A 23,391-nucleotide genomic window follows, 5' to 3' on the forward strand; every position below is an offset into this window, starting at 1 on the left:
GGACAAGCCCGAATCTGGAAGCTCCACAGAACAGACTCTTTGATGTAACAGACCCTTAGATGTCTACGTACACTTCCCATCACCTCCAGGACTGCTAGCTCTCATGGCTCCTCTCCAAGACACCCACATCCACACACCAGAAGGAGACCAGTGCTCTGCCCCCATCAGATGCTACTCTATTGCCCCAGGGAGGCAGGACAGCCAACGCCACAGACCTAGACAAATGAAGTGCTAGCAGAGGGGTGGCTGTCAAATCATTTCACTGAGAGTTACTGAAGGTCAGTGTAAAGGCCTGGACGCTACCATGTGTATCCACCTGGGGGCTCTGGGCAAGATGGGACTTTGGGTCTAGCCATGCAAATGGGCTTCGTTTAGAGGACAGCATAAGATACAAAGAGGTTTCCAGGTCCACTGTGAACGGTGGCAGTCCGCCACAGGGGGGATGGCTTGTACTGACCCTTGTAGAATGCAGACCTTAGGCCTGAGAACATGGCTGCTCCACACTCTGAGGGTCCCTGGGGCTGAGCAGGTGTCACAGTCCTACCCTTGACTCTCCCCACCCAGTTGCCCCAACTATGGGGCCCTTTCCTGCCAGCTCCTCGTGGGGGTTCACAAAGGCCATTTCTCCCTGAAAGTAATAAAGCTGAAGGTCCTGGCCCATCTCTTACACCGGCCCATTTCCTGGGGGGAGCCCTAACCCGTGCTTTTCATAATCTTTTCCTGAGAGAGGGCACCAGAAATTGTGTACGTCTTAGACCCTACCAAATCCTGATGGGCCCCAGAAGCACAAACACTTTAGTAAAAGGTTACTCACTTGTTCAACAGAAACTTATCCAAGAGCCTTCCAAATGCCAGGCAGTATGCCAGACAGGCCATGGAATGTGGGGGTGAGCAAACCACATGGCGCCAGCAGGCTCAGCTCTCAGGTGCTCGGTACAGACCTCTGTGAGCACCGTGCCAGTCAGATGCACTGTTTAGTAACAAAGTCCTTGCAAACTTTATTAATCCTGCTCATCCACATGCCCACACCCAACTCATCTTAAGTAGGGACCCAGGAAAACAGAAGCCATGCTAAAGAGCCCTATTCTGGTCCCCAAGTCCAAGGGACAGAAGCACACAGGTTGCAGGTGCTGGGAGCACTCTCAGACATTCGCCCTGGAGTCCTCCCCAGGTCTTCTGGGCCACGGGGACACTTTGTTCCCCATCCCAATCCCCACCCAGCTTCCAAGCTGAGAAACTGTGAGGGGCGCCAGAGACCAAGAAGACCAACCATGATGGATGGAGACAAAGAGAGATAAAGGCCTAAGAAGGAAGATGGAAAACACAAGGGGTACAAGGAAAGGCTGAGGCCGATACAAATGCAGGGACAGGGACAAAGAGAGGGAGTGAAAGGACAGAGGAGCAAAACTGAAAAATAAGCACCTGCCAACACAGAGCTCAGAGAGCATGCTGAGCGTGACGGCGCGGCCCAGGAGTCTCTGGCACGGCCCCAGCACTGGGACCCCAGCTCAGTCCGGTTAGAGAGAGACCCAGGGCGTGAGGGCCACGGAGAGAAGAGGACAGCAGAGGACCAGCTAAGAGTCCTGGTGGGGTGCACGTCTGGGAAGCAAAAAAGGAGGGTCCCAGAAATAAGGAAATGACACTGCCTTCAGGTGGGTCCCACACAGCATCCCTACCTACAGCCTCAAAAAAAACCCCCAAAAACCAGAGGCCAGCAAAGCAGCCCACGGCTTGGAAGATGGAAAGGACAACGCGGGAAAGGATGACGCGGAGGAGAGGAGACAGAGAGGAGAGTGCACAGCAAGACACACAGGACATTCTGATATCCACTCTCTAGAGCCAATCGCTTTCTGATAAGCATGTCACTGTCTAGCTCCACAAAATCATATGGTGCTATGAAAGGGGGTGGGTGGGGACAAACCGCCCTGAGGACGGAAAAATCAGAGAGGGGAGAGAGAGCCGTGCAGAGGGACACACACACAGAGACAGAGAGAAAGAAGAGGAGGTTATTACATAATTTCCACTCTCTTCCCTCCACCCTTAAAGTAATGTTCTATCTGACAGGCTCCTCTCCGAGGGGGGAAAATGACAAATCCAATCCAAAACTCAACAGCCTGTGTTCTGTTCAGAGAGCACACAGTGTACTGTACAGCCCATAAAACTCCAAACAGCCTCCAGACACTGCCGCAATCGTCCTCCATCAAAACACTTTGTCTTGCATACAAAAATAAGATACAGCGCTGAACAGAATACAAAATCAGCCCATTACAGTACAGGGAGACTGCTACTTAGCAACCAGGGGGCTCTAAAGCCTCGATGCTCTACAGGAAGCAAAATCTGTCGAGCCTGTTGGGCAAATGATAAACATTAGCAGTATTAAAAAAAACACAAAAGCCATGTAAATGGATAGACATAATGTGGAAAGGAATTTATACAATAAATTGGGATGGGGGACTTGAGTGTAGGGAGAAAGGCTGGGATCCAGAGGGGTAGATGTAACGAGCTTCCCAAACCCCTACTAAGGCACCATATGGAGGCAGAGACATGTCTGGGGGTGGGGGGTACTATGTGAACCCCTCTTCACACAGGCTGGAGGTGAAGGGGTGGGAGGGAAGTAGTGAAAACACTGTTTAATACAATGACCTGCGGTGAACTTGCCAAACTTGCTCCGTTCTGCTGGCCTGATGGCAGTGACATCTTCAGGGCTGGGAGACCGGACCCCACATCTGAGGCAGACGGATGTGGGGGCGCCATCTGCCCGGGGGGCCAGCACGGCGCCCAGCACCAGCACAAAACCTGCCTCTCGCTGTAAACAAAATCCCTGGCCAAAGAAGAAAAGTTAAAAAAATAAAAGCCCAGACAACAAAACCAAAAACACCCCATCTGGGCTGGAAAAATCAGTATATTTCATCAGGTAAAGGGGAAAAATACTCTGGCTGTGAATCAGCAGCAAGGTTTCGGATCCCAGCCAAAACAGGAGCTAAAAAGCAAAACCATATTCTTCTGGTCTCAGTTTAGGCTCTTAGGCAGAAAGGGAGAGGGGTGGGGGTGGGGGCAGTGAGAAAGGGGGGAGCGGGGGAAGAAATGTATTTTTCATCAGCCAGTGTATAATTTATAAACAGCATTAAACAGTTTTTGTTTTCTTTTTCCTCTCTCCCGTGTATGGGCTTGGACAGCAGTCAAGCCTGCATTAATTTCTGCTTTGGGTACAGTGTGTTCTTGGAGGCACATCTGCAAGCGATCATAAACTCTCTGGAATGCTGGCAGAACATCCAGACCTGCAGGCAGGCCAGTGACGACACCGCTCTGGGAAAAAGTTCGGGAAGCAGGCCAAATTCAGAGTAGGGAGAGAGAGAGGGAGAAGTGTGTTCAAGAGAGAGCCGGGAAAGTGGATTCTCTTCACTCTGGATTCTCTTTCCACACCCCCGGCCCCCACACGGACCCCAGCGAAGGCAGTGGGGCCCCTGAGCCACTCACAGAGACAATCTTCCCTGTCACGCCCAAACCCTCCACAGGCCCACCCCTGAGGGCATGTCGAGAGAGTGAAAGGACCTGCAAGTTTCTCCCTGGTTATCTCTTGGTTTTGCCCTCGTGACAGAAGGAAAACAAGAAGGGACATTCACAGCAGAGAGGGAATGAACCGGCCATGCTCTTAGGAGATACCTGACCGGGGAGAAGAGAGGTGAGTGAGAGGAAGCTGCAAGGTCAGGAGAAGCTGCAGGTCCTGATACCATCTCTGAATCCTAAGATGCTTGTCCCATCATTGGCCTGGGGGCCAGCCAGCTCATTTCCTCGTCTTGAAGTCACAGGGAACTTTCCAGCTATGTTGTTCCCCCACCTTCTCTGACTTTGGGAAGAATAATCTTGAACCCCAAAGCTTACTGCTTGCAAAAACAAGAAGAAAGGCAACAAGTACAATCCACAGATCTTTGACATCTCACAATTTTCTTTCCTTCCATCCAATCAGGACAGGGGAAAAGCAATCTGGTTTTCAGCCCCAATCCTTCCAGCCCCTTCCTGCCAGAGGGATGGATGACCTGGGCCCCAGATGACGTGCCCTGGCCAGCCCATGACACTGCTGGAATCAGAAAACCATCAGCCAAAGACCATTCTTTCCCAGTGGCTCTGACTATGGGGAAGAGGGTATCAAGGGAGATTTCTCAATTAGAAGGGCAAGGAGGAGTGAGTGCAGAGGACAGGCCCCTAACAGGACGGGGCTCTCGGAGGCAGGTTGTGGGCGCCTAACCAGTGCAAGGGACACCAGCCTCTCTACACTCCATCCACGCCCCTAAATTGACCGCCAGTCATGCCATTTCTCCAGGAACTCTTATAAAATCCTATATTCCTGTCCCGTCTACATCAAAAAGCCCACAGTCCTTTCTACTGAGAGGGAACAAGTGTTTGTTAATCCCTTCTTTAATCCTCCAGTGGCTTTCCACTGAGTGATGGAGGTAAAACTCATTTTTACTCTTCAAGGCCCTCCACAATCTTGCCCTATCCCTCCCTTCTCCCCTTCCTCAACACACAGCCCACACACCCTAGCGACACCGTGTATCACTTACAGGCGACTTGGGCTTCCTCTGCCGGTTCCTTTCAGAATTCCCTTCCCACCATTCACTGAAGTTCTGCCCTCCTCTAGAACACCCTCCTCCTCTGAATTCCTCCTAGAACTTCCTGGTGCTTTGCATACTCTACCACCTTCTTTTCCCATTATTTTATAGCCAAACACCTCTCCCACTTGACTTAAGCTCCTTGAGGGCAGGGATGCTGTGGCATTCTCCAGTGTACAGTACACACAGCCTGGAGCATAATTAGTGCTTAGTACATGTCCACTGGCTCCAAAAATGAATGACACTCTCAGAATATGAGCAGGCCACAAAAATATGCAAACCTCTCAACAGTACCCAGCCAAGTCAAAAATAGAGGCAAGCAATTCTGGGTGTGCTCACTTATAATCCACCAGTATGTTAAATATGTTAAGCCAAGCTGTGGGAAATACTACCTAATGGGAAGCCATACACTAGTAAATAGCAGAACTGACTGGAGTCACAGCCCATGGCTGTGGCTTCTGCATGAACACCCCGGAGCTAGGAATCACCTCTGAAGTGACAGCAAGGAGGGCCAGAGAGAAGCAGTCCATCCCCGGTGCTTCCACAAGGGATGGGGCAGCAAAGGGTAAGGAGGGAGACTTCAGAGTGAGCCTGGGACCCAAAGGGGTTGGGGCTCCTCCCCTGCTCACTGTCGCAGTCCTGTCCTCCAGGTGCATGCTCCAGAAGGGGCAGCTTTGCAAAGCATCAGAGGTGTCAGTCGTCTGGCCCCAGACTCCTCCCCAATCACTGAGTCCCCCTGGACCTCCAGAACTGCCTCTCGGAATGCAGGGCCTGGCCAAGTCAATCTCATTAGTCAATGGCTTAGATTACTGTTTGTTCATTTAAACTTGTTATCATCAGGTATAGCTCATAAACACTTACTTGATTAGTTTACACACTCAAATCAAAACCAAAACTTCAATTAAACCGAACATTTACTACTACCATTTAGGCTGCAGGGCTGCCCCACCTTTTGGCGTCTCTGGGCCACACTGGAAGAAGAGTTGTCTTGGGCCACACATTAAATACATTGTGACACATAACCACACACAAAAAATCTCATAATGTTTTAAGAAAATTTACAATTTTGTGTTGGGCCGCATTCATAGCCATCCTGAGCCATGTGTGGCCATGGGTTGGACACCCCCAGTAAGGCCTTAAAAAATAAAAAAATATAAGTAATTTTAAAAAGAAACAGAAAAAGAAAGAACTGTCTCTCGGAAGAGACTCCTACAAAGCAACGAAATTATCAATTTCAACACAATGAAACCTGATTCAGGAGTGTAAATTTAGTGCTCTGGTCACTAAAAATAAGACCTCACACTGTTGCTCTCACACAGGCTGGTTTCCTCGCATAAAGAAATGGAGAGAAGAGGGTGGAAAGAGGGAACCGCTGAGAGGGATAAACAGGCAAGAGCGGTTTATCCTTCGTAAATAACATCCCCACAGAATTAAATGTGGGCTGTTCCCAAGCATGGGAGAAACTCTCTCCTTGCCTCCTCTTTCGCCCCTCCCCTACCAGATTAGAAAAAAAATTAATCGTGTGTGATGACAAAGTTGGCTCAGCACTCACTGTACACACTGTACCCACAAGGCTGGCTCCTGGCCAGGCCTGGCCCCGCGCCAGTGCTACAATAACAAACACAGGCCATGCTGGCCAAGAGCGGGTGGGGGCAGCGAGCTGGCCCAGCAAGGGAGGGAGCGAGGAAGTGAGTGCGTTTGGCTCCACTGGACAAGAGACAACAGCAGGAATGTGCCTGTGCAAGGGACGGCAGGTAGCACCAGGACCCCAAACCGGGTCCCAGAGTCACTTCTCCACAGCTCGCCCCCTTTAAAAAACTAGTCCCCAGGATTCTGGAGCAAATGCTGCTTTTAGGCTCTTCACTGCTGCTACAACCCTTTGTGATCTTCTGCAAAGTGGGTCTACACCAAAGACCTTAGGAGACTTTCTTGCGGTCGGCTTCCTGCATGGAGCCTTCCAAACAGAGCAGCAAAAAACACCTCGCGCATCTCCTCTCTCCTCTAAATGTCCCACGGTTCTGTGATCCAGCAACTGGAAGAGGAGGCAAAAGGTGTAAAGCCCAGCTAGTCCTGCTAGAATCTGAAAGCAGACCTGGCACCACCAGCGCAGCCCTCCAGCCCTACACCCCACAGTGCCAGGTCTCTCGAGACCCCAGGCCTTCGCTGTTTAACAGGGGGGCAAACAATTCAGGAAGTGGTCTAGCCTCACAAGCCCTTGTTGCTATTTTATTTTCAAAACATCCCAGCACAGAGGTGAGCAGTCTGAGAAACAACAGGCAGAAGAAGCAGGGAACAGAAACATCACTCTAAGCAGGCTAGGAGCTCTCTGCAAGACGGATGAAAGCACTGTTTTGACCCATCACACTGTCCCCATTACCAAATCCGCCTTTACAAGGGCGCTGGCAAGTGAATGTCAGAGGGACGGACCATTTGCACAATGAGACTTCAGGAACGGAAGGAAAACCCAGGAACCGGGACGCGGCTCCCACAGCTGCCAGGGCGTCCCTAGGAGCCCTGAGGCAGAGCTCAGTGAGGGGGTGTCGCAGAGTCACTTGTCCTGTCCACAGTGGGGGCTCTGGGCCTCTCAAAGTGTGTAAGAAGCTTCTTCCCTCTCTGCCACTCCTCACCAGCCCCTCCAACACTGCTGAAGTGTGCTTCTCAGTGGAGACAGTGGCTAACTTGCCTTCAGCCCATAAGAGCCAGTGGGCTCCTGGCTGCCCCCCAGCGAACCCCTGGGACCCAGTCTAAGCAGTTTCCATCACAGAAGAGACCAGGAGGAAGACTAGTTTCCCTGAGGCTGCCACAGGTGTCCCAGGCTCCATTCGTTCATTCATCAGCCAGTGTCTGTCAGCTGCACTGATGTGCCAGGCAGTGTGCTGCAGACCTTGCCTTCCAGCAGCTCACGGTCAATTAGAGGAGCAGGGGGACAGGGACGTTACACGGGCTGAGCACCTGTCACGACTCAGGCACAGTGCTAGGTGTCTGATGTGAGCCTCACAATTTCCGAGGCAGGGTGAAGCTGTCTTCTGACAGATAAGGATGCAGAGGCTCAGAGAGCTTACATTTCTCACCCAAAGCCACATGGTGAGGAAGGTGCCCAAACTCCTAACCCTCCCAAGAAGAAGACGTAAGGCAAGTTCACAAATAACCATGACACAGAGAAGAAACATTGTGTCCAAAGACACTTCAGATAAAGAAACGTGGACACCCAGAAGGCACGCCTGCTTCTTGCTGAAGGTGGGGCACTATCAAGGATGGCACTGCAGAAGGAACTGTGAAGACCTGGGAAGACTGGGGAAGGGTTATTCTACACACTCGGAGCAGACCCAGAGGTAGAAGAACCTGCCAGAGCACTGGACTCAGGAGTAAGGAGAAAGGATGCTCACTAAGCTGAGGGGGAGGGTTGAGGACGTTGTAACCACAGACTGAAAGTGTGTTACCTGCACACAAGTGTCCGACGCCACATAGTCAGAGACCGCACAGGGGCCTGGAGCAGGGAGCAAATGAAACAGAAGACCCACACTCTGCACTTGGTTGGGGGCTGTGCAGCCTTGATGGGACACGGCTCATGAAACCCCATGCTGAACCCTAAACAGGGTAAAAAGCTGAAGGGAAGCAAGAAGATAGATGGTGCAAGTAATAAAAACAGAACAAAAGCAGTACCTGAGCACCAAGCAGACACTGAGTGCCGGAACGCTCGCGTGCAGGATGCTGGCCCACGCGGGACAGGGAGACAGGACGAGGGTGGTCAGTAGAGCCAGGTGTGGGGTGAGGAGACCCGACGGAAGGAGGGACGGAACACACAAAGACAAGCAGGGGAGGGGACGCGCCAACACAGACGGCTACCTGGTGAGGCCCTGTCCCTGGAGCTGGAGGAGGGAAAGATGAGAGGCAAGAAGGGCTTGGGGCACTTTAGAAAGGGCCCTAAAAGCCAAGGAGAGAGAGAGAGCATTCAAGCATTCAGTGCAGCGCAGACCCACTTCTACCCTTTGCTCTGCAGCAAGGCAGTGGCAAGCTAACCTATGAGAAACTACCCAGTGGCATTTACATGACCACACAGGCAGTGGACAGAGTGAGGACAGACGGCAGCTGCCCACCAGCCAGGCCAGACGCTACGGAGTTGGGTGAAAGGAACACGCCCCAGGGTGACAACATCGAAAGTAGGGCGAACAGAGGAAGGTGAAAGCAGAAGCAATCGACATTCATTAAACATCAACTGTATGCCAGGGAGTGAACTACAGATGCCTTTAACATATATTCTGTCACCTAATACTAAAAAAAAAAAAAAAATGATATGAGTTAGTCACACCTGCACTTTACAGATGGAGAAACTGGGCAAATCTGCCCAAGGTCACACAGCACATATCGCAGATAAGAGCTGAACCTTCGCCTGCACAGCCCCAAAGCCCACGCTCGTTTCACAAACACAAAACTGGAGTGCCGCGTGCCGGAAGCAATCTGGGAAAGAACCAGCAGATGCTGACAGTCGGTATGAAGAGGGAGGAAGACCTGATACGAAGCCAGTCCTCGCTTCTCCCCCAAAATGTGATGCCCAGGCTGAAGGGCGGGGGGGCAAGAAGAAGGAGTGTGCAGGCCCTGGCAGACAGCAGGGAGGGGAAGCTGGGCGGCCCCTGGGCCTTGAAGCTGCACCTTTCCATCAAGACCCCCCAGGCCCGCTGCACGCCAGGAGCTTCTTCCCTTTTCACACCTAATGGGGCAGAGCAGCTTTGCCCAAACATGAGCAGAAACTCCAACAGTGCCTAGTCAACCCCACTAGAAAAGGGTAAAATTAACTTGCAAAAGACAGCACGGTGTAACTAGCTTTGTGTTCCAACCTTTCTATATCTATTTAATTAAAGGCTTCTGTATAATGTGAACCCAATAGTCAGATTCATTAGACAGTGAGAACCTAATTCCAAAGTTGTTTGGCTAATGAAACCAGTCTGCTTTAGAAGTCAGATCACACCGTCAGGATGGACTTTTAGCTTCGCGAACCTGGAGGGAGCACCTGAGGGACAAGACGGAGCAAGGCCCCAGCGGGCAGTGGGGACATGCGCACCCCAAGTGGGAGCAGGAGGTGGTCGTCTGTGCCCAGAGGGACTGGTCAAGGTGTCCTTCCCTACCTGAATGAGCCAGTAAGTGCATCCTCAGTCGCAAACTATCCAGGAACCGCTTTCCGCAGAGCTCACACCCATACGTCTTCATTCCACTGTGCAGCTTCCTGTAGGGGAAAGGAAAACAGAAGTTGCTGCTGCTCTGGCTGGACAGAAGGCAGGCCCACCCCTACCTGGGGGGCTTGGCAGCCATCCCTCTGGCTGGTGAAGGGAGATGGAGGGCATGGGAGCTGGAGATGGGCACTGACGGAAACATGTCCTGGGCCCCTGACTGCCTAGAACACCCCCTTTTCCTATGGACCCCTGCCAAAGAAGCATCTATTCCTGGTCTTGTGCAGGAATGAGAAGAACAGGGCACCTCCTAATGCTTCACTCCCTTGCACATATACCAAAAAACAAAAAACAACAACAAAAATCAGATCCAATTTCAGAGGGAGGAAGGAATAAGCACCAGGACCATCAGAGAGACATAATGCTCCCAGTCAGACTAGCAAAAATCGTACATGGAGGCCACTGGGCCTTTGCTTAGCTCAGTCACAGCAAGGACCCCGTGTACTATGGCTGTGCACACACAGCCTGGACCCCCCCAGGAGACCGCTGGGCACAGGAGGGCTGTACCTGTGCCTTTACTCTCATATCCTGAGCTCCTACTCTAGTGGTAACTAGCAGCCATTGAATAAGCTTATTAATGAATTGATGTCTTCATGGACCCGAGATGCCTCTCTCTCTGGGCTTCTCGGAACCAGTGACTCCCTAATACACACACCCTGCCCCTAAGGCCCAGCTAAGAAACAGATGTCTTCCCTCTATTTCTTGCTGCAGGGTGAGCCCTAACAGAAAAGAAGGCTTCAAGAACCCAGGCCGTATTCCCTAAGTGAAAGGTGGTAGTAGTCATTTTTGGTTTTCCCAAGTACTTTCACACACGTTTCCTCACTTTACCATCACTGCAACTCTAAGAGGAGGGTTGGGCACACATGATCACCCCAGGAAGTCAGAGGCCCTGTTCACAAGTAACCATGGGCCCAGCCTACAACAATGCTCCAACCCCTAACCCCCAAACCCAGGGCCTTTCCCACCAGACCCCACTGCTCTGCCAGGAGCCAGCAATGGAGCCAGTAAGTGCAGGGAAGCAGGTGGGCCAGTGGGGAGCTGAGCACTGAGAAGAGGGTCAAGTGCACACAGCCAAGGCTCTGAGTGGCTGGCTGGCGTATGGGCCACCTGGCCCGGAGCACTGACTCTCCTCCCACTCACACGCCTGTTCCCAAGCCCTTAAATGCCTCTGCCAGATCCAGCATCCACCTCTACCCACCTCTGCACCTCACCCACCACCTCCCGGGCGCTTGGCCTGAGGAACAGGCTGGGCAATGGCGGCCAAGGGCAGGAGCCAAGAACTGTGGGGCAGGCAGAAGACATACAAGGCCCCCTTCCAGACAACAGTCTATCGCAATCAGAATGTTGATGTGTTAAGACCACAGTAAAAGTTTGGAGAGTGGCTGCTACTGATAGACAAATGCGGGAGGCAAGAGGGAGTATTATACACTGAAGCCAGCAGCACCCAGGTCCAGGCCTTAGAACCCAGGTCATGACAACTAAACTAAGCCACCCACTGCCACCACCTTCGACAGCAGTGTGTGAAAACCATGCGGGCCCACAGGTGGGCCTCCTCAGCTCTGCAGTGTCTGGGCCACCGCAGCCTGAGGACGGCATATGGTGTTTGGTGTGCATGGCCTCTGAGAGCCGTCACACCCGGTCCCCAAAGCAGAGCTCTTTCTCAATCACAGTTTTGTTTGCTGGCTTTCCCTTTACCTCCTTGCCAAAGACAACAAATGATTTCTCAATCACACAAACACACACCCTGGTCCGAGACACTATAGTGCACCCCACCCCCATGTTATCTTACTCCTGGCCACGGATGATCCAATCCAATTGAGAAATAGTAACAGTACAGAACATTTTAACTGAACATTCTTAACTCTAAATATATTTCACAACGCTAGGCACTTAGACATGTCCTAACAGCTTTCTGGGCAAACCGTGTTTTTAAACACAGAGGCCCCCTTAACCAACCGGGACACGTTTCAGTGGATGCCTGAAACTCTTAAGTACCACCGAACCATATATATATATATATATATATAATGTTTTTTTCCTAGACATACCTACCTACCTATAATAAAGTTTAATTTATAAACCAGGCAAACTAAGAACTAATAATAAAATGGAACAATTATAACAATATACCATAACAGTTATGCAAATGTGGCCTTCCTCTTTCAAAATAGCTTTGCACTACACTCACCCTTCTTCTCGGGGTGGCATGAGAGGACACAGTCCCTACATGATAAGATGAAGTGAGATCACGTGTGACACAGCATTAGGCTACTACTGATCTTCTGAAGATAGATCAACAGCTGAATGTCAGGAGCAGGCGATGTCAATGGTTGGGGAAACTTGGTATTTTAGGACCATGGTTGACTGCAGGCAACCAAAACCATGGACGGTGAGACGGTGATAAAGGGGCAGAGAACATGTTCCCAGGCATGTGAGTGTGTGTGAATGCACACGAGCGTGCACATGCATAACAGTTGAATATTCCTGTCACTCAGGCATGACAGGTGTTTGCTTTTCTGTTAGACGGCCCAGGAGTGGCAAAGCTCTATTCACAGGCTGTTCAGCAAGTGAAGCTCTTGCCCACATGCATGGCCATGCCTGGTGGCTGGCAGTGTATGAGTTTCAGTCTTATTTATTTTCATCCTTTTCTTCACTAGTGATTTCTTAACTCCCAGGGGTGCCTACCTCTCAGGAGGTAACTGTCAGAAGGACCAGGGGGATAAGCACCCATTCAGGTTTATTTTCCAAAAGGACTATAGAGTGACCAGTGTTCTGGGTCCAGCAGCCACCACCAGGATTAACATCCCCAACTTGCCCTGGGGCTCCCATCCCCCTTCTTCCTACAGATTGCACACCGAGTTTTTCACCAAAATGAACACTTTCTGGGTAACCTCTCTGTCTTTTCCCTACATGAGAATGATTTGCCTGGCAATTGGCGGAAGTGGCTTTCTTGGCCAACTACACTGGTGTGGTATGAAAGGTGGCGTACCCTAGCCCTCTGCTACCGAGACGGAAAGGTGCAGGGGAAGGTGCTGGGCAAGCAGCCAGAAGACCTGGATCCTTATCCTGACTCAGGCATTAATCTACTTTATGACCTTGGACAAATTATACTGTCACAATATCTCTACCTTTTTTCACCTATAAAGTGATGGGGCTGATATCTAAGGTTCTGGTCCCATCTGGAGCCAAAATTTTATTATTGAAAAGTCTTACCTACATAGCCCTGACTGGTGTGGCTCAGTTGGTTGGGCATCATCCAGCAAAGTGAATGGCTGCACCGGCATTCAGTTCCCGGTCAGGGCACATGCCTGGGTTGCAGGTTCGGTCCCCAGTCTGGGTGCATATGAGAAGCAACCAATCGATGTCTGTCTCCCTCTCTTTCTCCCTCCCTTCCCCTCTCTCTAAAAATAAATGAATAAAATATTTTTCTAAAGAAAAGTCCTACCCTTATCCTTGTACCTGATCTCCAAGGAATTCCTTAGGAGCACTATTTATTCCCTCGGAACCACGTTTCCACTTGAGCGATGTCCCGGGACACCACGCAGTCAGGCTAGGGTGGCCCAAGCAAACATCGGCATCTGATGATCTCAGAACTCTATTCATTTAAAAACATTCTAATACACATAACGTGAGTCTCCTCCTTTTCTCACCTGTGGTCCATCTTTCAGTGAAAGAATCTTCCCATCACCAGGCTCTCTTCTGGTGCTATGCACCACCCAGCCTTCAGAAACACAGGTGTCCTACCCTATTCAATGCTGTGGTAAGGACGCTGGCCTGCACCTGACCCACTAACTTAGTGCCCTGCACAGGTTACCACAGGCATCCATGTGACCCCACAGGAGTATAAGAACTAAGGTCCCTCCCACTGCAGAGAGACCAGGATAAAGCACAAGGTTTGGAAGAGTAACAGGGAGCACCTCACAGGCCTGGTAGCTCAACGGAGCCCAACACTGGTCAGCCCGTATCTTTTATTACTGTTCAGATACCAAGGGAAGAATGTGAAAAAGTAGAGCTTTCTTGTGATTCAAACAAAAAGAATTTGAGTGCATTCAGGCACTTGGTGACCAAGAGACTCTCTACGGCACAGTCTGCAGAATGGCCAATGTGGAAATAAAATCCCAACTGGTTTTGGGAGTAAAGTACCCATTTATATGACCTCACATCTGCATGAGACCACAACCTCCACCACCACTACCACCTTAGGCAACAGCCACACATGTTGATTAAAATGGAAATTTGTCCACCTCTTTTCTTCTTGCTGCACACTCTCCTCTTCTCCCAACTTGGTCCTGTCTTTTCATATGGTCTACCTGCTCCTGGCCACCTGAGGCCATCAGGGAAGAAGGGGGCGGGGGACATTTTTGCACCTTGCTGAACACTGCCTTGGTTTTCACACTCTCTCCTCTGAGAAGTAGCAACATTGCTGAACACGGTTTTGAAAGTGACCCAGTTCCAGCATGGCCCACGTGTCTCCACGCCGCGCTCGGCAGAGGAACCACCTCCCCCACAGGGTTCAGGCCGTCCGTCTTGGGAAGCAGGCCCAAACCCTCCCCCACCCCCAACTCTGCCCCACCACCACCGACTCCTGGCCCACTGGGAAAACTCACCTTGAATTCAACAGATTTACATTTCTGTCCAAAAAGACAAAGGAAAAAAAAAGTAACCTCTAACAGGTTTCTAGCTATTTGCTCAAGAAAACTGAATCATTACTAGAAATTAAGGCTAAGTAAATCTGAACCTTTTAACAGGCAACAACAGAGAAAGACTCATTCCTTCGCAGAGATTCTCAACCACACAATTCTCACCAGGCCAGCAAGGACACTTTTTGTGTCATCCAAACCGCTACTGTACTACTGTGAGTCTGAAAATGCATAGGAGTTCATCTGTCTTAGCCTGCAAATATATATATATATATATATATATATATATATATATATATATATATATGGCATAATGTTTATTTTTTCCTTAAAGAAGCTCCTCCGTCTAAGGTGGGGGTCTAGGCCATCGCTCCTCTCATCCTAATTCTACTCCAATCACAAAAGCTGATCCATGGGCAGCCTCCAACCCAGGGCCAGGCCTGTCCTCTGGTTCCCCAAGTCCGCACAGGAAAGCCAGTGGCTCTCTCATCACTGCATGAAGTCTGAGCCTCGGACCGATCTCCCATCCGTCAGGATCAGCCTTCACCTGCCCCAGCTCACCTGGAACACAACAGCAGAGAAAATGGGACCAAGGGGGGGACCCACCTTCCCCACCTTCAGGCTCCAGGCACAGCTAACCAGCACAGCTGGGCCCTAAGGGACCAGAAGAAGCTTGGCCCACCTCTCGTTACACGCAGCCAAGGACCAAGAGGACGATGCTGGGAGAAAGGACAGCAGCACTGTGTGCCTGAGAGGCAGGGGTTCAAGGCTCAGGACCACCAAAGTTCTAGTTCTTCCCAAGTTCCTCTGCCCAGAGACAAACATAGTCTGAGCAGACCAACAGGCAGGGGACATTTAGAGAGGAAATTCTACTCCAGCAGCCGAAGGGCTGCACTCCCTCAGTCTCTCCCTGGGAGCTCCAGGTGTCTGACCTGGGAGCTCTGCTGGCAGACCAGCACTGAGAACTAGGATCTATCACTGGGGCAAGCAAGTGGTGGGGAACTCTGTAGCTGGACCACCCACATTGGAGCGAGGAAAAATAAAGTAAGGAATCCATCCTACAAGGGCTGTGATAAGGTGATGCTCTCCTTGTTCCCAATTTAACAGACTCCATCCGGCAAACCAACATTCAGCTCCGTCCCCTGTGGCCCTGTAGGTTCTTCCAACTCACCCCCTCCTTGGTCTGAGCTGTTCCACACACAGAAGTCACTTTGATGCCTAGGGCTTTTGCTTTCTGATCCCCCGACCACCAACCTGACCCCTGCAGTGCTTCCAGGGGTACTCAGACCAGGCAAGGACAAGACAGGAGATTCTGTGAATCAGATGCAAACCTCTGTGAATCAGAGGTCTAAATGACGCCCTTTTCTCAAAAGCCTGCTGCTGCCCACATGGGACCAATATGCTCTACGATCTTCTACTTACCGTTGGAACCCAGCCACCACACGAGCCTCCTGCCCCTCTCCTAAGTGGGACCTGGCCGAGTGGCACTGACTTGTTGCCTTGTCTGCCCATGTCATAGGATGTCACAGGCATGCTGTGAGGCAGGTCCCTTCACGGCACTCTGCCTCTTGAAATGCTCTCAGTCTCCAAAGCAACTAAGGACTCCTAAACCCAATGGGAAGAGGAACTTCCCCTGGTCTCACTCACCTCTCAAAGTAGAAACAGAACTGGAAATGGGACTAGCGTACGTGTGTACTTTGGCAATGAGCTCACCCTTTTTCCCAAAGACCCTTAAGTTCAAAAGGTACCTGCAGTGTCTGCCTACCTTTCATTGAAATGAGAGGGAGGCCAGGCAACTTTTCACTGAAACGAGAGGGAGGTGAGGCAATCAGTGACATTAGATACATCCAGTGCCATTCTCTGTATGTACTTCCTCAGAATATCAAGTTCACAGGGCAGGACTAAGCCAATTACAAATTCTTCCAAACTAGAAGCTCCTTGAGGACAGGAACCGTGAATTATTTCTGCCTCCCAAACCCTCAGCACAGACGCAGGCAGACAGAGCAGACACAGGAGAGGCTACGCTGGTAAAGCCGCTGTTGGCCCCCCCAGGACAGAGCGAGACCTGACCGCCGCAGCCCTGCTCCGGGACAGCCTGGAAGCAGCGAGGGGCCTGCCACCGCCCAGAGGAAAAGACGAGGGATGGTTCTGAGCTTGGCTGCAGAATGGGTGGCTTTCATTTTCTCAAGTCATAAGGAAATTATCCTTTTACCCCCTTTTTAAAAATGTTGAGATTAAATAGTCATTTGACAAGCTGTGAGTGCTTAGCTGGTATTACCACAAATTATCCTCTGGCAATAGAGTTCATTGCTCTCTGACTAGTCAATATTAATAAACATTACCAAATGCTTTTACAACACAATTTATTTTTTAATACAGCTCTTTATGTATGCCATAAAGTAAATATACCAATAAAAGGCAAGGGTTTCAAACATGGGACTAAAAAAGCAACGGAGAACTAACCAAGTGCTGGTTAACACCTTCCGTGCTGCCATGCCTATGGGTGGGGGGTGGACGCAGCAAGTGCCCCTCTGCTGGGCACCCAGACCAGTGGAGCTGTGGGGGATGGTGTCCATTTGCTGATTCTGGAGCCTTTTAAAGGAGGGGAAGATAAAACCAAAGAAGGCACATTTTCTCAAGGCTCATCTACATCAAAGATATGGCACCCTACCTGGCATACTGACGGCAGGCGACTTGGTTTTCACTGCAGCTCTGTCAGTGACCACCCACTGACCGTGGTCAAATCACTTACCCTCTCTCACTTCACACCTTTGCTACAACGCAAGGGTTGAGTTAGATGATTTCCTAGGTCCCTTCCAATCGTGTCCGTATGACACAGAAAGTAGAGGGACACAGAAAGTCCCTCCACTTTCCTGGGCTGACATGGGCCTGTGCCAGCCAGATGACAGCCTCCTTCATGAAGGAACCATTAACTGAAATCCTCCTCTCCACTCCTGTCATCGAGCCCAGGAAAGAGGAGGGACGCAGTGCATTTTTGTTGAATGAATAAACAAACATGAAAGGGAATTCAAAGAGAAAAACATAGGGGTCAGAAAAAAACACAACACAAATACACACACACACACACACACACAGACACACACACACAGACACACAGACACACACACACACACACACCAGTGCAGGAACAGTTGTCCCTACTGTCCAAAAGCAAAGTCCTCTACAGGGTTCTCAGAAAGAAAGCCACACGTCCTGCCTTGGCCTGGGATCAAGCCCACCCTGGTACCGACTGGAGAGTGGAAGGAGCTGTCCTGAGCTTTGAAGAGATGAGGAAGGACAATGGCATTCCCGGTGCCATAACCGTACCGAGTACAGTGTCTTCAGATAAGGCTGTTGACAGTGTTCAAATACCATGTCAGAAATGACCAAGGGGCCTTCTAATCCCCCACAGCAACCGCTCCGAGAAGGGTCTTCCCGACTGCTGAGCACCAGGAGGCCCGGGCTTCTGGCTGTTACGTAACGGGTCCTTTGTTTTAAAATGCCGAGTTTTCCTAAGTCGTTTATTTGAAATATCTCTATCAACAAATTTCACCAAGAACAAAAGTTTTTCATTTGTGTGCTGGGCTTTAGGGTGATCTTATCACAAACAATCTCATACAGTCTCTTTCAGCAAGGTTTTAGCGTGCTTATCTGTGAAGTTCCTGGTAGCCAAATATGATGGAAACGTTCTATTTATGCTCACTGGATTAAGGAGATGTTGCAAAACTGCACAAAAACCTGGCAGATGTAAGCAAGGTATTACAGCCTGGGCAGTTAAGATCTGAGGAAAAGGGATCAATACACACTTTTGTAGTTTTCTTTCTTTTTCTTTTCTAAAGAAACCAGAAAGGTTGTGCTTTTAGAAAAGGGAGGAGGAAAAATAGTAAAATGCCTCAAGATTTATAGCTTCTCAGAGCTTTTTCCAAACCCAAAGCAGGGCATCATGATGCATGTTTGATGCTGTCAGCCCAAGGGAAACAAAAAATAAACCCAAAGTATTTTCTCCAGATATGAAAAGGCCCTCCCTGTAAGGGGATGAACTACAGTTACGCAGGAACAGGGTTTTTGGTTTTTCCCTCTCACACCCATAAGAGGCATTAAATGAGCACAAATAGCCAACTTCTGAGAAAACAGGTTTCAAAAAGCTACAGATTCCTCCTCTATCTTCCTCTTTTGCCTGGGTGTGAGGAGGAAACATTGTCTCCTGGTTATCAGGCCCATCTCTGCATGTTCTCACTTTAGCCAGGAAGCTGAAATGCCACCTTCACATCCCACAGACCAGCCGCAGATCCTCGGCGACGGCTGAAAATAACTGAGGCTTATTAAGGACCCGAGAAGAAAGTTCCTATGGAATTAAACCCTTCGAAAACCTCCATAATGCGTATTGCCTCATTCTTTCTGCCTTAGTACACGGAAAATTAAATTACTTTTCTATGAGGATTCTGAGCTGTAGGGCCATCATTCTAAACATTAGTCATGAACACAAAATAAGGGACTGGGCAGATTAACCTGTCAGACACCAAATCACATTGTGAAAGTTGCCATTTTAATGAAAGGAAAAAGCAAAAACTAAATATATAGCAATTTCATTGATGGTCCTTCTTTTTATTCTATCAAAAATGAAAAAAACCCACAAATAAATCTAGTTAGTTGAGGCTTTATAATAATAACACTAACATTTCTATATCTATTGTACGTGACTCTGAAAGTGCCCCCTAAGGATCATCTCACCACCCTGGGGAGGAAGAGAGAGCCATCCCCACTTTGTGGGTAAGGAAAACTGAGACTAATGGCCTTACTGCCCCATGCAAGTAGGTGGAAGCCTTCAGATTTCTCACCTGGGGATACACATTCACATCTACCCACCTGAGGAGAGACTATTCACCCTAACCATAAACGTCCTGGCAGAGGCACCTCCTGAAAGTAGCAGAAAAATCGCCAGCAAGAAGTCATACACTAAGAGAGAGAGCACACCTGGACTCCCCTGATCCTAATCAGACAGAACAAAAACAGAACAGCCCAGAAGACAGGTAGACTAAGTGATGGCACCTGGTGTCCACAGCCAGCCTGGGTCTCCAAAGGACTTTATAACCTCCTACAGGGTATGCTCACTGCCTCATCCCCTACTGCTATTTACTCCCTATCTGTTAAGCACCTACTGTGCACCAGGCTCTGGGAAACTAAGACTGCGCTTGAACTGCAGTCTACCTAAGTAGGTTGTATATAAACACTATTCTCCTTTACTGCATTTTATTGATCTACTACTTAACACAATTTTTATATATGCATGTGTATATATACATACACACACACACATATATATATTTTACTAGTATTCTTTATCTCTCCTAGATTGTAATCTACATGCAGGTAGAAACCAGCTGCTGCATCCTCAGAGTCTGGAACAGTGCCTGGTATAAAGTAGACATTCAATACATATTTTTAAGTAACAGGTTTATTGAGGTATTATCCATATCATGAAAATCAGCCTTTTAAAGCGTACCATTCTGTGGTCTTTAGTGTATTCACAGAGCTGTGTAACCATCTGACGCCAGAACATGTTCATCACCTATTACCAGTCTCTGACAACCACTCATCTACCCCCCTCTCTGGGTTTGCCTATTCTGAATACTGCATACGCATGCAGTCGTGCAGTATGTGGCCTCTTCTGTCTGCCTTCTTTCACCTAACATAATGTTTTCAAGATCTATCCATGTTGTAACTTGTATCAGTACTTCATTCCTTTTTATTGTGAAATAATAGTCCACTGTATGGGTATACACCATATTTAAGGTATCCATTCATCAGTCAATGAACATGTGGTTGTTTCCACCTTTTGGCAATATGAATAATGTGGCTATAAACATTTGCATACAAGTTTTATCTGTGGACATATGTTTCCACATCCCCTGGGCAGCTGCTGGGTCAATGGTAACTCTATATTTAACCTTTTAAGAAACTGCCATTCTGTTCTCTGAGGCAGCTACACCCTTTTACAGTCCCATCGGCAATGCATGAGGGTTCTGATTGTGCAATACATTTCTGAACTAAATGAATAAATGAATGAAGATTCTGCTGCCCACAGAGAAGGGGATAAACTTCCAGGCTCCTCTGATAAACTGGCATCTTCATCTATAGACATGACATGCCACACTCTGGTTTAACAGAAACCCCAAAGAAAGCTATTTTTATTCAGTTCATTCTAGGGAGAGAATCAAATGAAACATGAACACAGGAAAGTAAAACACCAAGCAGCTCAAAGCGGACACTACCTTCACATGTGACTTCAAGCCTCTCCCTGCACCCCATGTCCAGAACCAGTAATTTAATCGCATATACTCCTTAAATAGATTGGGCTGGAAAAATATGAGCAGGATCTCAGTTTAAGTGCAGCTGACTTTGATTTGGTCAGCAATGAGGGGAGCTCTATTTGACAGCCCTACTATCTACGACAGAAGGTTTGAAAGTATATTTAATAATACTTAAAATAAAAAACACAGACAAACAAAAATATCCCCAGCAAGCCCTAAGAGAGGGACCCACAGAACTGGGAACATGGGCCAGCCGAGAGCAAGGCCGGCCTGTTCGCACGGGCAGGGTGTCGGAGCAGGCTGCGGGAAGAGCTCTGTGACGAGTCCCCCAAACTTCTTCCCCCCGCTTTTCTTTCTTTGTATAAGAAGTCCACAGTATTCCTTTCAGCACAGACTCTGTGCAAAGAACAAACAAACAAAGGCTGGGACAGAGCAAGGCCCCTTGCAAGCTGCAGGTAATTAAAACAGCCTGTAAATGCCCCAGCAGAAAGCACTTCAAAGAGACAGTAATTCCAGCAATGGCCGGTCAAGACTGTGTGGTGTAAAAATTATGAGTTTTCCCAACGGGGAGCTTTGAAAAGGAGAGGGGCTGGTGGCAAAGGGAGGGTGAGCCACACAGAAGACACTTACAACTGGTGTCCACACCCGGTGTACTCAGGACTGGGTGCGTGTGTTTGTGTGTGTGGCACACAGGCAGGCAAGAGAAAGAGGGACAGTGTGCATGTGTTTGGCGAGAGCGCACATTTATCAACGCCGAGAGGCTCCAAGAGTGTGGGCATGAAGATAAAAGAAAAAATAAAATAAAAGCAACAAATACGCATCCTCTCCCCCTGCTGGGCCTGGTTTTCATGGGAAGGGGGACCAGGCAGCCTGCACGCTCCACCAGCCCCTGACTTGCAAGCCTGCAGAGCCGGCGTGCACTACATGTATAATGCCAGCTACCCAGGGCCCAGCCTGGCCAAGGCCCAGGCGGCTCTCTGGATGTGCCTGGACTTTCCATCTCACAGACACATACACCCACCACAAGCTATGTTACCTCAGAACAAAGGATGGAGGGGAAAAAAGAAGGTTCTTCACCTTGACTTTGTATTCATTCCGTTCTCCGTGCCCCCTGCCTGGTGCCCATGCCCCCAGGGCATGCAATGGCCCGTCCACAGCAGGGAGCTGATGCACGTGAGAACAGAGGTGGCAGCCTCGGTGCACAGGGACCTGGCCTCACTCTTAAATATACAACACAGAAAACCAAACTGACACACACATCAGTGGTCACTTCACCATAACATCACACACCTTTTTACAAGGCCTATCAGGCCCTGACCAGGTGGCTCCATCAGTTGAAGTGGTGTCCCGTACACCAAAAGGTCATGGGTTTAATTCCTGTTCAGGGCAAATACCTAGATTTCATGTTTGATCCCCAGTTGGGGTACATGTGAGAAGGCAGACAATCGATGTCTCTCTCTCACTTCAATGCTTCTCTATCTCTCAAAGCAATGAAAAAAATGTCCTCAGGTAAGAATTTTTAAAATAATAATAATAAAATAAATTTAAAAGCCCTATCAGCACTGTATTTTTTCTGTATTCTCTCTGAAGGGACCGAATGCCACAAAGAAACATTTCACCAGGCAGGAGAGTTAATATTACCACCAGAGGCCTCCTCTGGTCCCTCTCAGCCCCGTGGTGTGTGTCTGCAGCCGTGCCGATGGCACTGGGGCCGCATCTGCCTGCTTGTCTGGCTTCTCCAACTCAATGGAAAACTACCTGAAGACAGAGCGTTGCCTCATTTCTCTGTATTTACAAGCCTAGCAAAGGCCATGCCATCAGTGGGGGCTCTCAAGACATGTTTTGGTGAGTACACCGGTGTGTGCTTCTGGGCAACACTGCTGATGCGGGCCATACAGCACCTCGCTCAGAGCCTGGTATCCAGCTGCTCCTCACCCTCCTGAGGCAGCCAAAGGTTCATGCAGCCCCAGGAGCCTCAACACCTACAAGCAAGTCCACACTTGAGGCCACAGAGAAACGGACAAGGCCAGTGGCTTTATTTCCCCATAAACAAAATCCTGTCCTGCCTCCCTCACAGCCACACTCACTAACTCCTCCCTGACATTGCTGGCTCTAAGCCCACACATAAAAATGTCCTTTACTATTTTTATTTAATGAGCTTTCATTTTCCTCCCCTTCTTAGTAAATGAGAAAGGAAAGCCCACCTTCTAATGGGGATGGGGGAGAGGAAGCAAAGTGGAATCTTTTTAAAATGGGCCATAACTTCATGAAAAGCTTTCTCCTGGACGCCACCCCCAGCCCACCCCCAGCTCTCTGCAAGTCTTCCACCCTCCCCGCCCCCTCCCTTCTCACCATTCAAAACAAGATGCATGGATTTTGGACATTTGATTAGTTTTAAGTATATATTTTCTCCTCAAACAGACTAAATACAATGGTTAGGAAATGTGACAGAAAACTATTCGGAGCCATTTATTGCCTTAATACCCACCTTTGTCCAACAGGCAGTTTTGACAACAGCGATAAATTCCAAATTTATGTCAACAGAGCATATGTTGAACACCTCATTTCTGAGCTAAAGCGGCATGCTGCCCTATAAATCACCGTT

The 23,391-nt window shown here is 49.3% G+C and overlaps 1 protein-coding gene across 4 annotated transcripts in view; it reads right to left on the reverse strand.

The window, feature by feature from the left end:
* ZBTB16 (zinc finger and BTB domain containing 16) overlaps positions 1-23,391 on the reverse strand; it is a 184,805-nt gene that overhangs the window by 84,024 nt on the left and 77,390 nt on the right. For all 4 annotated transcript variants that reach the window (XM_037151324.2, XM_037151322.2, XM_037151323.2 and 1 more), the window contains exon 3: positions 9,734-9,831. In XM_037151324.2, the coding sequence (XP_037007219.1) occupies positions 9,734-9,831 (98 nt within the window). The remainder of the gene's footprint in view (positions 1-9,733; positions 9,832-23,391) is intronic.

Source organism: Artibeus jamaicensis, unplaced genomic scaffold, assembly GCF_021234435.1.
Source record: "Artibeus jamaicensis isolate MK-2021 breed Jamaican fruit bat unplaced genomic scaffold, CSHL_Jam_final contig_585, whole genome shotgun sequence".
Lineage (NCBI taxonomy): Eukaryota > Metazoa > Chordata > Mammalia > Chiroptera > Phyllostomidae > Artibeus > Artibeus jamaicensis.